We start from the raw sequence: 11,434 nt of genomic DNA, 5'->3' as shown, positions 1-11,434 counted from the left end.
TTTCCCCCCCCCCCCTCTTTCTTCTAGGGCCCGGCGCGACACCAACGCCACCTGGTGGCGGCTCTGTATCCGTGTGCACTTCCTCCTCTCTGCCTCCTCACACACACACACATACCCCATATACATACACCCACTAACACATAGTGGGTTAGAACCCGCTTAGCTATTCTATTTATTTATAAACACACTCCCTAAAACATTTAAAATTTATTTTAATTATTGTATGATCCCCGCTTATTTTGTTCAATTTATTTCATTAGACCGTTTCTATTAAAAGATGGTATTTCACAAATTTTGTTACAATTATTGTATGATTAACTAACTGCACAAAAAATTATGTAACAAGGAATATTCTTTGAAAAATTATAATAAAATCGCAATTTCCAATTCCAAAAACTAATAAAACATTAACTTGTAACGATGCACTCCGCAATGCATCGTTCCGACGATACCAGCCGCCAGAAACACTTCATTTCGCGATATTAGAATTACCGCCGTCGACAGTAGCTATCGCCGCTCCGACCGAACGCGTCCGAAGATCGCCGAACGATCTGCGCTTCGCGCTATCCGCCGCTCCGACCGAACGCGACCGAACATCGCCGATCGACAATCCCCTCCGCAGGAATTGCCAACCGCCAAGCGATAACGGAAAAGACCGTAATTAAACGAGCGGGAGCAATAATTAGTATATAACGCGTAATTATTGCTCCGGGAGCTCTCTTCTATCCTGACCGCCGCTCCAGTACGAATCCTGCTCCGATCCTAGCTCCGGTGATCCGACGCGAAAACGGGGTCAAGTGTTCTTGGTCTCCGTCAAGCTTTCTTGACAGTCGATCACCAAAATTCCTGATCCGCTGGCCGTACGACGCGAAAAGGGGGTAAAGCGTTCTTTGCCTCCGTCGAGCGTTCTCGACAGCCGTACGCCAGTATCCTAGAACTACCGCACCGACGCGAAAAGGGGGTAAAGTGTTCTTCGCCTCCGCCAAGCGTTCTTGGCAGTCGGGCGTTAGGGTATCCGTGCCTTACATTTTGCGAAGCGTCCCTCATTGCATAGAGGGAACGCCCACCGCGTTATCCGCGCCGCGACCGTCATCCGCCGCTGGCGTATACTTCGCGTACGCGTATCCGTATTGTTATACCGCCGACCGCGCCTCGCGTCCGTCTTGGGATTCGGAGATTTCCCCGCGTTTTCCGCCGTACTCGCGCCGTAATTTACACGTATAGTTTTTCTGTTCGTGCTGTCCGTAATATCTTAGTTTTTCTGTCCGCGCCTTGTTGTTTTTCTGTACACGTCTTGTATACGTTTCGTCTACTTGCCGTCTCGACACGACACACATATACCTGCGTATACCGACACACGACACACACCTGTTTGTCATTCACACACACACACACGCACACATACACACACCTTTGTAAATATACACGATACACGCAATAAACGTTTCTGTCTTTCGTCTTAAAATACTGTTTAATCATTTGTTTCTGCATTCTCTCTTCCCGTGCGAAACTTTTTCGCGACTAGCGAAATTTACGACGAGCTGATCCGCGCGGAAATTAGGTTGTTTCAAACTGATATGAAAAAATTTATTTATCAACTTTACTTTGTAACTACCTGATTTTTATACTCGGACTATAGCTCGTCGGTAAAAAAAAAATATGCGAGTCGTATAAAAAAGGTTCGGTGGGAGGAGTATTCGCGTCGGATCGGAGACACGGAAATGTTCGGAGAAACAACAAAAAAAATATAAAATAATGGTTGAGTAGAACAATCACGATTTATTACAAAGACGATATAAAGATATAATAGTAATATACATAGAAGAATAAAATAAGAAAATGACGCTATATAATAGAAGGACGGAAACGCGAGTAATTACAAAGATAAAACAGAATAGTCGGACGAACGCGGACAGTACAGCGATACTTATTTCTAAATGCGCGAATTATTTACAGAACGAGTCGCGAGGCGTCAGTAGCTGCCGGGTGTACGAAATTCGGCGATCGGCGGTGTCGGAGATTCGTACGACGACGAGGAGGTACTAGTTACGTCGCTCGTTTTTTTCGGCATTCGGTTGATTAACGGCGCGGATCGTGCGAGGCGGTGTATGTCAACGCGGTGGAACGCGGGTATACGCCAGCAAATGAAACTCAAGGCGCGACGCGTATTTTGAAGATGGTCGTGCAGAGGAAAAGGATCCGATAATCAGCGGCCGGGAACACCCGACAGAAGCAGAGAGCGCCCTACCCCCTTTCGAATGCTGATTATTATCGGGACGGGAATATTCGGGATAGGAACAGAGTGTGTGGAGGTTCGGAGGAATAACTGCAGCGGTTGTCCGGCGGCCGAGAACGCCCAGCAGAGGCAGGGTACGCCCTACCCCCTAGGTTCGTCGGAACAACGCGGTGCGTGCCTGGAGATCGGATCGTTGACGGTTCGTCCGGCGACCGAGAACGCCCGGCAGAGGCAGGGTACGCCCTACCCTCTAGGTTCATCGGAATGAGCGAGTCGCGGAAAACGGTCTCGGAGCACTGACTAGGAGCTGGTGATTCGGAAAGTGTTCTGGATCGGACTGGTAAAGGCAAAAAGGCCTCGTCGCGTAGTCAACGCGGTATTTTATACAGAGCCGCCAGTCTCGTTCGCAATCCTCCGGTCGGCTTCGATATTTTCCGCCGATCGGCTTCTCGTGGGAGAGAAGATTTCCGATCGGCGGTCCCCGGCGACGGTCGGCATCTTCCGACGAGACTGACGGTTTCGGCGGCTGCTGTCCCTGTGAATTATGTTTGAATTTGATTAAAAAATATAATCGGGCGCATCGCAGGCTTGATGCAGCGGCATCCGGCTGGGTGTTGTTGCCGGGAACGACACGTATAAGGGCGCATCGTTACATCTTTATTAAAAATTATTATAAATAGATAATATTCGCGATGCGACACTTTTGTCGCAAACAATATTACAAATTAATCTAACTGTATGAGGTGACTACACCAGAAATGAGTGAAAAGATCCATAATATCGTATTGGATGACCTCAAACTGAAATTGTGTGAACCAGCTGTGGCTGTATACATCTCATCAACGTTTTAATATCTACAGTCTACACGAACATTTGGATGTGAGAAAGCTAACTGCAAGATTGCTATCGGTGCTACTATTGCTATCAATTGCAATCGATCAAAAACGTGAACGAGTTCGCACTTCTTAACATTGTTGGAAATGGTAGGCGCAATTCAAATGAATTTTTGCGTCGATACATAATCGTTGATGAAACATGGATCCACTACTATGCACCTGAATCGAAACAACAGTCGTCACAATGGATTCCAAAGCGTAGAAGTGTTCTGAAGCGACCAAAGAAGTAACAATCGGTTGAGAAGGTTCTGGCCACTGTGTTTTGGGTTGCACATGGAATAATCCTCATCGATTATCTTGAAAAAGGAAAAACAATCACAGAAGAATATTATGCATCATAGTTGGACCGATTGAATGATAAAATCAAGATAAAATGGTCCCATTTAGCGAAAAAAAGCCGTTTTCATCAATACAATATATTAGCTCACAAATCGGCAGAAGCAAAAACAAAATTAAATAAATTGTAGTATAAATTACTCCCACATCCACCGTATATTCCAGATCTGGTCCTGTATGACTTCTACCTGTTTCCAAATCTCAAAAAATTGGATCAAGGGAAAGAGATTTACTTCAAATAAAGAGGTTGAATGGGAAACAGACGCAAATTTTGATGCTTTTGAAACATTATTATTTGGAAGGCTTAAAGTAGTTAGGAAGTCGATGGATTCGATGTATTGAGTTATGAGGAGAGTACGTTAAAGAATAAATCTGTGTTTTGCTAACAAAATGTTTTTTTCATTTTTATTCTAAGGACTTGTCAATTAACAATCTACGGTGTAAAGTTCGAAAGGCTCTGTTAAATATTCATTAAATTATTAACTTTATGACAATCAATCTTGTCATTTCGAATGACAAACAGAACCTGCTTTCAGTAATAACAATAATAATAAATATACGCTTTTTTTCCATAAACCAAATATATATATCAGTAGTACATATAAGTCAGTCTGTACCACTCTTCTTCGTCATACAATATATTGATAGCTAAATTATAATAAATAACTATGCGTCGAAAGATAGAAAACAAACCAACTTAAGTTTTAATGAATGCATAATTCTTAATAAATGGATAGTTAATATTATTAGTTGATGGAGAATTCTTAATAATAAGTCGTATTAACATCTATACAATACAAAAAACACTTATCGAAGATATCAGATGCAATTCAAGTCGCCACATCGTGTCATAAATAAAGAGCATTCAATAAATATCTTAGGCAGAGACCGTAACTGTTATAACCAAAATAAAAAAAGTTAGTAGCATAACAATTATTTTTCTCTTAATATGTTTTCTGGTTATAAATAACCATTATAAATGATTAAAATTATTTTTAGCAGCTAATAACTATTATTGATGTTGGAAATTGTTTTGGTTACAGAGTAACCATTACTGATGGCGGAAATTGTTTTTGGTTATGAATAACCATTATTGATGATCAGAATTTTATTTCGGTTGCGAATAACCGTTATTGATGTCGGAAATCGTTTTTGGTTACGAATAACCATTATCGATAATCAGAATTTTATTTCGGTTATTTAATATAAACATTCGAGAATTCTATTTTGTTCATCCTGTATTCCCTCCATTCCTTCTTCATAAATTTCGAAATGTTTTGCAATCATATGTCTTCTTAAATTTGTAACATCATGTTACTAACATGTGATCCATGGAATTTTGATGCGTGATCTACAAGTGCTTGAAATCATTAATACACAGTTTCTAGATCAGTACAGTAAATAACTGCGAACACGACAGACCACTGTTGCTTCCAAGAATTACGTGTGTTATAGAATAAATGGAATACTATACGGAAGTTATAATTTTAATATAGTAAATAATTATTATTAGTTTATCAGTTCATTTGTAATTTAGTGTTGGTGTTAGTTTTAGTTAATATCGTTAAGTAGATATTACTGTGTATCATGGGTCGAAAACGGAACATGTTTGTTCGAGAATTTTTTCATTTCGACAATGAGAAAGATGAATCTGCATGTAAAACATGTGGATTAAAATTCCATGGGTCACATGTTACAAATTTAAGAAGACATATGATGGCGAAACATTTTGAAATTTATGAAGAAGGAATGGAGGGAATACAGGATGAACAAAATAGACAAGTGCCGAAAAAAAAGAAAAAATTTTTGGTTCAATTCTCTGTGGAAGAAGTAAAAAATGCTTGTGTCGCATTAGTTACAAAAGAATCACAAACTTTTTCACTGTTTGATTGTAACGCTTTTAAAGTCCTTACAGAGCAAATTTTCAAAGGATTAGACCTGCCTATAACAAATTCAAAAAATATAATGAATTATGTTTGTGAAAAATATGAAAATTTGAAGATTGCCATTAAAAAGGCATGCAAAGGACGAATGGTTTCTCTGAAAATGGACACTGCAACAAGACTTGAGCGAGCAGTATTAGGAATCAATGTCCAAATTATTAGACACAATAAAATCCAAATATATAGTCTAGCAATAAAAGAGCTTAGTGGAAAGCATACAGCCGCTAATTTAAAAGAGGAGCTTGAAAATGTTTTGAAAGAATTCGAAATAAAAAAAAGTCAGATTTACTGCATTACGACAGATAATGGAAGAAACATGCTGAAAGCCGTAGAACTGTTTTCTGACGAAAATCTTAATCAATTAGAAAATAATGAAGAAAAAGCCATCAATTCGGAAAATTTCGTTGAAACTGTAGTGGAAAATTTCTGTTCTGAGGAACCAAATATTATATCAGTAAAGTGTGCGGCACATACGTTGCAACTCGTTGTGAAAGATTTTCTTTCGAACACCGATGCCGAAATTATAGATCGCGCACGAGAAGTTGTAAAAACATTAAGAACTCCGACATATAGGTAACTTTATTGTAATATCACGTCCTATTTCATTCGACATACTGCTTTATTGATAATATGTGTATGTTATTTTCTTTTCAGACATTCTCTACAAATATTGAAACTTAAAAAACCACGATTGGATGTATGTACTCGCTGGAATTCGACTTATGATATGTTGCAGCGACTTTTGCAATATAAGACATTTTGTAACGATATTGTAGGAACATCTCGTTTATCAGAACAGGAATGGATTACGATCCAGGACATAGTGAAAGTCCTAAGGCCAGTATATGAAGCAACAATGAAACTTCAGGAGAGTCAGTTGTTAGTGGGAGATTTTTATAAATTATGGATTAATCTTAAACTACAAGTAGACACACTTAGATCAAGTGTAGCTGATGCTCTTTCACATTATTTGGAAAGAAGAGAATCTCAGATTTTGAAGAATGAAGCAGTTAATGCTGCTATTTTCCTAGATCCAAGATTAAAACGCCTTTTGTCATCGGAACGAAAGATTAAAGCTAAAAAGCACTTAAAAAGTATCGCAGCTCGAATGTTTATATTGAATCAGGTATGTATTGAACGTACATCGGTACTTGGTTAATTCTTTCCTAGTAAGGTAATTTTTTCAATTTGAAATTTATTCAATATTTAGAACGATAGAACAATAAATATAACTAACATGGTGGAAAAGGAGGATGCCAACGATAACAATGCGGTGACTGAGGCGACTGACTTTTCGAGTACGAGTAATACTAATTTAACACTATTACGAAATTCCGTTGTGCACATGGAACTAGACTCGTCTACGGACGACGAGCAAGAAGACATGTATTTGCAAGAAATGAAAAAAATGTTTAATGAAATAGATAACTATAAAGAACAACGTATCGATATAGATGCTGATTTAATGCAATATTGGAAAGAAAAAAGATACGTCGTACCGTTCATTACTAAATTAGCAAACATTGTCCATGCTGTCCCCGTTACACAAGTAAGCGTAGAAAGAGCTTTTTCAGCTTTGAAAGTAATGCTTAATGATAAAAGGTATAATTTACCTTCCGAAAATTTACAAAAACTTATGTTTGTTAAACTGAATGATAATAATTAGTAATATACATATATTTGTTGTAAAATAATTAGTGTAATATATTTGTTGTACTCATTATTAATACATATGTTAAGTATTAAATGTAAATTTAAGTTTATACTTAATACCATATTGAAACACAGTGTCTTTTATTTTATCTTTTTTTCATAAATAACGACACCCTTTAATTATTAATTCGTTATAATAAAACTGATAATATAAAATCAACAACGACTAATAGCAATCAGAAAACATGCTCGTATTGCTTGCCGAGAATCAAAGACCTTGGGTAACCGAAATAAAATTCTGATTATCAATAATGGTTATTCGTAACCAAAAACAATTTCCGACATCAATAACAGTTATTCGCAACCGAAATAAAATTCTATTCTGATCATCGATAATGGTTATTCATAACCAAAAACAATTTCCGCCATCAGTAATGGTTACTCTGTAACCAAAACAATTTCCAACATCAATAATAGTTATTAGCTGCTAAAAATAATTTTAATCATTTATAATGGTTATTTATAACCAGAAAACATATTAAGAGAAAAATAATTGTTATGCTACTAACTTTTTTTATTTTGGTTATAACAGTTACGGTCTCTGATCTTAGGACATAATATAAAGACATAACATTACAAGTGTAGTATCTGGCGCTAGTTATATTAGTTATTTCAGTTATGCTAGTAATATAGTATGTTACCGATGGCGCCACTCATGTGTGTTTCCTATCTTATGATTATTCATTCTAATTCACCGTTACTTAACGACTACTTTTGTATCAGCTTTCATATTACTATTTTATTATCAGTATTAATAAATATATCATTTGCATCGGTTGATCACCTCTATCATTAATTCCCTCGGAACATCTCATATTGGCGACGAGGTCTAAAGGTTTAAAGGTTTAAGGTTATATACTTATTATAATTGAATAACTACCAAGGCGGTAGGTTAAGAGGTTAGAGATGCCGAACGATTTCGAAAAAGAATTGCAGCAGCAGTTGCAGAAAGCACAGGAACAAATGATTGAACAACAGCAAGTACTTGATCGTAGAAGGAAGGAACAGGAACAATTTAAAGCTAATTGCAGCAAGATCAATTGCAGTTGATTGAGTGGCAAAAGCAATTGCAACAACAGAAAGGTGAGATTCAACTGGTGCAACAGAATCAGTCGATGCAAGTAAATGAATGCAGAGAACAAGTAATGCCAAGCGTTACATTTTATTCTACTATTGGAGCGTTATCAGAATTTCGCATAGGTGAAGATTGGAATCTTTATCAGGAACGTCTTGGGCAGTACTTTGTTGCGAATCAAGTATCGCAAGAGCGTAAAGTAGCGGTATTAATAACTCTGGTAGGACAAGAAGCATATAAAATCTTAAAGGACCTTTGTGACCATGTGTTACCAGAATCCAAGCCTTATGAAGAACTTCGTGAAATTTTAAAGAAGCAATTTGAGCCTAGAGTGTCGATTTTCAAGGAGAGAATCGAATTCCATAATTTGAATCAAGTAGAAAAAGAATCAGTTAATGAATGGTTCGCTCGAATCAAAAATAAAGCAAACAATTGTAAATTTGGTGCACAATTGGACGACAACATTAAAGATAGGTTCGTGGTCGGATTAAAAAAAGGGAAAATTTTAGACAGAGTTTGCGAAGAAGATCATACGGCAATGTTTCAGTCTATTTTGGAAGTGGCCAGAAAGAAAGAAGCTGCGTTGGCAACGTCATCGAAGGCTGGTACGATGGACATTCACAGCATAAGACAAGGGAAAGCCAAGGTGGCTCATAAAAAAAGAACGGGACATGAGAAGTAGAAAGCAGCAGGACAGCATCAAGATTCAGCAGAGGAACTGAAGTGTGTGTATTGCGGCGGCACTAAACATATTTTCGCAAAGTGCAAGTACAGTGTAATAATGTATAATGCGTATAAGTGTAAGATTTGTAATAAAGTAGGGCATTTGGCTAAAATTTGTAAAAGCGATAAGAGTACAGTATCTAATACAAATTATTTAGAGTCAGAATAAAAAAATAGCGAGACGGAAATAGTGGACATGTATAATTTATGCAATGTAGTTAACAGCGAGAAACCTTTAATGATTAAAGTTAATATCGAAGATCAGTTCATTAATATAGAATTAGATACAGGTGCGGGTAGATCGGTTATACCAGAAAAAATTTTTAAAGAAAAATTTAGTCAGTGCAAATTAGAAAGCTCTAAAGTTAGATTAAGAATGTATGATGGAAGTATTTTAATTCCGGAAGGGTGTGTTAAAATTAAATACAAGGAAAAAATCGTTAATGCCTATTTAATTGTTGTAAGAAAAGGAAGTAGAATATTAATGGGCAGAGATCTAATGAAACTTTTAAAAATTGAGATAGTGTCTTTGTATTTGTTAGAAGAGAACATTAGTCTGGAAAGATTATTACAAGAGTATAAAAATTTATTTAAGGATGAACTTGGTAAATATAAATTTGAAAAAGTTAATCTTAAGTTAACGCGAGAGGCAAATCCGATTTTTGTCAAACCAAGGCCAATACCTTTAGCATTCAAAGAGAAAGTAAGCGAACAGCTGAATGAATTAGAGAAAAAAGGAATAATCGAATTAACAGATAATTCAGAGTGGGGTACACCGTTAGTGCCAATCATTAAGAAAGACGGTAGTATTAGAATTTGTGCGGATTATAAAGTTACAGTTAATAAGTACATTGAAGATGTTAAACATCCTTTGCCTAGAATTGAAGAGTTATTTGCGGCATTAAGCGAAGGAGAATTTTTTACTAAATCAAGAGACACGGTAGTGTCTCGCGCCAAGTAAACGCGAAGCGCGAGACCGCACGTGTATCTTTACGCGAGTCGATGAGTTCCGTGTACCCGAGATTATCGGATCTCATAATAAATGGCTGAATTTATCAACTTTTATATATCCGTAATTTAAAAAATATGTAAATAATCCGTAATTTAATTTTAGTGTTTAAATTATATTATAAATATGTTTTTATTGTCTATATACGTACCCTATGAAGGAAGATATCTCGATGTGAAGATGAAATGTCAAAAATTTTAACATCGGAAATGTTGTCCTTTTCACGTTTTAAACGGCAGACGGCGCTTGCTATCATATTTTATTTTATATCGATTAGCTGTCAATGTAATGACATTAGATAGATAAAAATCAACGATGGCAAAGGAGGATTTTTGTATCCTGTTATAAAGCAGTCAATGTCTTGAAAGTTCACGGAAAAAGTGTTCGAGACTATGCTTTGAACTGTACTGTCGCCTCTCAAGTAATGCCGAAGAGGATAACGGACGTGAAAATCATGCTAAAGCTACAGGTGCGCAATTTCTAACTTTGCTAACCAACATGGAAGGAGAGGAGAGTTTTGATGCCAGTTTTATATATAAATTCACATGGAATTATAATGTTACGTCCAGACGATTCTCACGATTCTTTCTTCCGGAAAGGTCTACAAGTGACGAGATAGCGAAACCATAAATAAATAACCGACAGTCTGGCTGTCGTCTTACCAAAAATCTAAACAAAAGTACTCGCTATCTCGCCATAAAAATTATTTTAAGACAATTCATTTACGAGCGTACGTGCACGAATTTTAAGAACACGAATCATTTCCTCGAAGTCTCAGCTAGAAAAAGTAATAAATATACACTCTACTTTCACCGAAAACAGTAAAGCCATTCACTCTACTGTCAGCCAAACTGCGAATGATTCTCACAAGTTGCGCTCGTAAAAATTAAAATCTGTTATACAGCGAGCCTCGCGAGAAAGGGGGCACGTGCATTTACTCGATGCGGCCCCTCACGTACATTAAACAGATAAGGCCATAAAACTTAAGATAGCGGTGACATCGGTCAAACTCCTTCCCGCCCACAAGACGTGTCCTAACTCCCAACCAATCCTAGGGCTAGAAAACTTAGCCCTTTGTTTTACCGACAAATTTCTCCTCCCATCAGAGCCCGACAAATCAGGGGGAATCAGTATAAAAGCCCCGATTTTTGGGTGCTCGCGGCAGTTCATCGCAGTTTTTCGAGTCGTCAAGGGCAATTGTCCGTGTCGTAAGACCGAGTCGATTGTCTGAGACGCATCTCGGAGCGAGTCAGTTTGCCCGTGCGTCGGTCAGACGCTTAAACCTTCGTCGGTTTTATCCGGACGATACAGTGTCGCGGTGGTTGTTTAACATTAACTACCAGAGTCGTCCATTGCTCACAAGGCCTCAGCAACATACCGGGTACTGACTACCAGCAACGGCACTGATTGTGAGATCCAGTACAATCAAAGAGCATCTCTTCAAAGATTCTACCGACAGTAAGCCTGCAATTTTTTATTATATACTAAATCGAGTAGAAAAAT

The 11,434-nt window shown here is 37.5% G+C and overlaps 1 protein-coding gene across 1 annotated transcript; it reads left to right on the top strand.

The window, feature by feature from the left end:
- Positions 1–5,184: 5,184 nt before the first annotated feature.
- On the top strand, positions 5,185–7,366 carry LOC108781587 (uncharacterized). The gene is made up of 5 exons (XM_018549601.1): positions 5,185–5,298; positions 5,470–5,984; positions 6,066–6,537; positions 6,622–6,960; positions 7,298–7,366. Exons 1-5 carry the CDS (start codon positions 5,185–5,187, stop codon positions 7,364–7,366), a joined length of 1,509 nt encoding a protein of 502 aa, XP_018405103.1.
- The last annotated feature ends 4,068 nt before the right edge of the window (positions 7,367–11,434 follow it).

Source organism: Cyphomyrmex costatus, unplaced genomic scaffold, assembly GCF_001594065.2.
Source record: "Cyphomyrmex costatus isolate MS0001 unplaced genomic scaffold, Ccosl1.0 scaffold838, whole genome shotgun sequence".
In the NCBI taxonomy this organism is placed as follows: domain Eukaryota; kingdom Metazoa; phylum Arthropoda; class Insecta; order Hymenoptera; family Formicidae; genus Cyphomyrmex; species Cyphomyrmex costatus.
The sequence above is the reverse complement of the archived record's forward strand: the minus strand, read 5'-3'. Positions and strand labels throughout refer to the sequence as shown.

Excerpts from the sequence above, each read along its gene's own strand:
- LOC108781587 (XM_018549601.1), top strand. The coding sequence starts at position 5,185 with ATGGCGAAACATTTTGAAATTTATGAAGAAGGAATGGAGGGAATACAG. Across the intron at positions 5,299-5,469 it reads TTCAATTCTCTGTGGAAGAA|ATTGCCATTAAAAAGGCATG; the intron begins GTAAAAAATGCT and ends GAAAATTTGAAG. Across the intron at positions 6,961-7,297 it reads ATGCTGTCCCCGTTACACAA|CAATCAGAAAACATGCTCGT; the intron begins GTAAGCGTAGAA and ends AACGACTAATAG.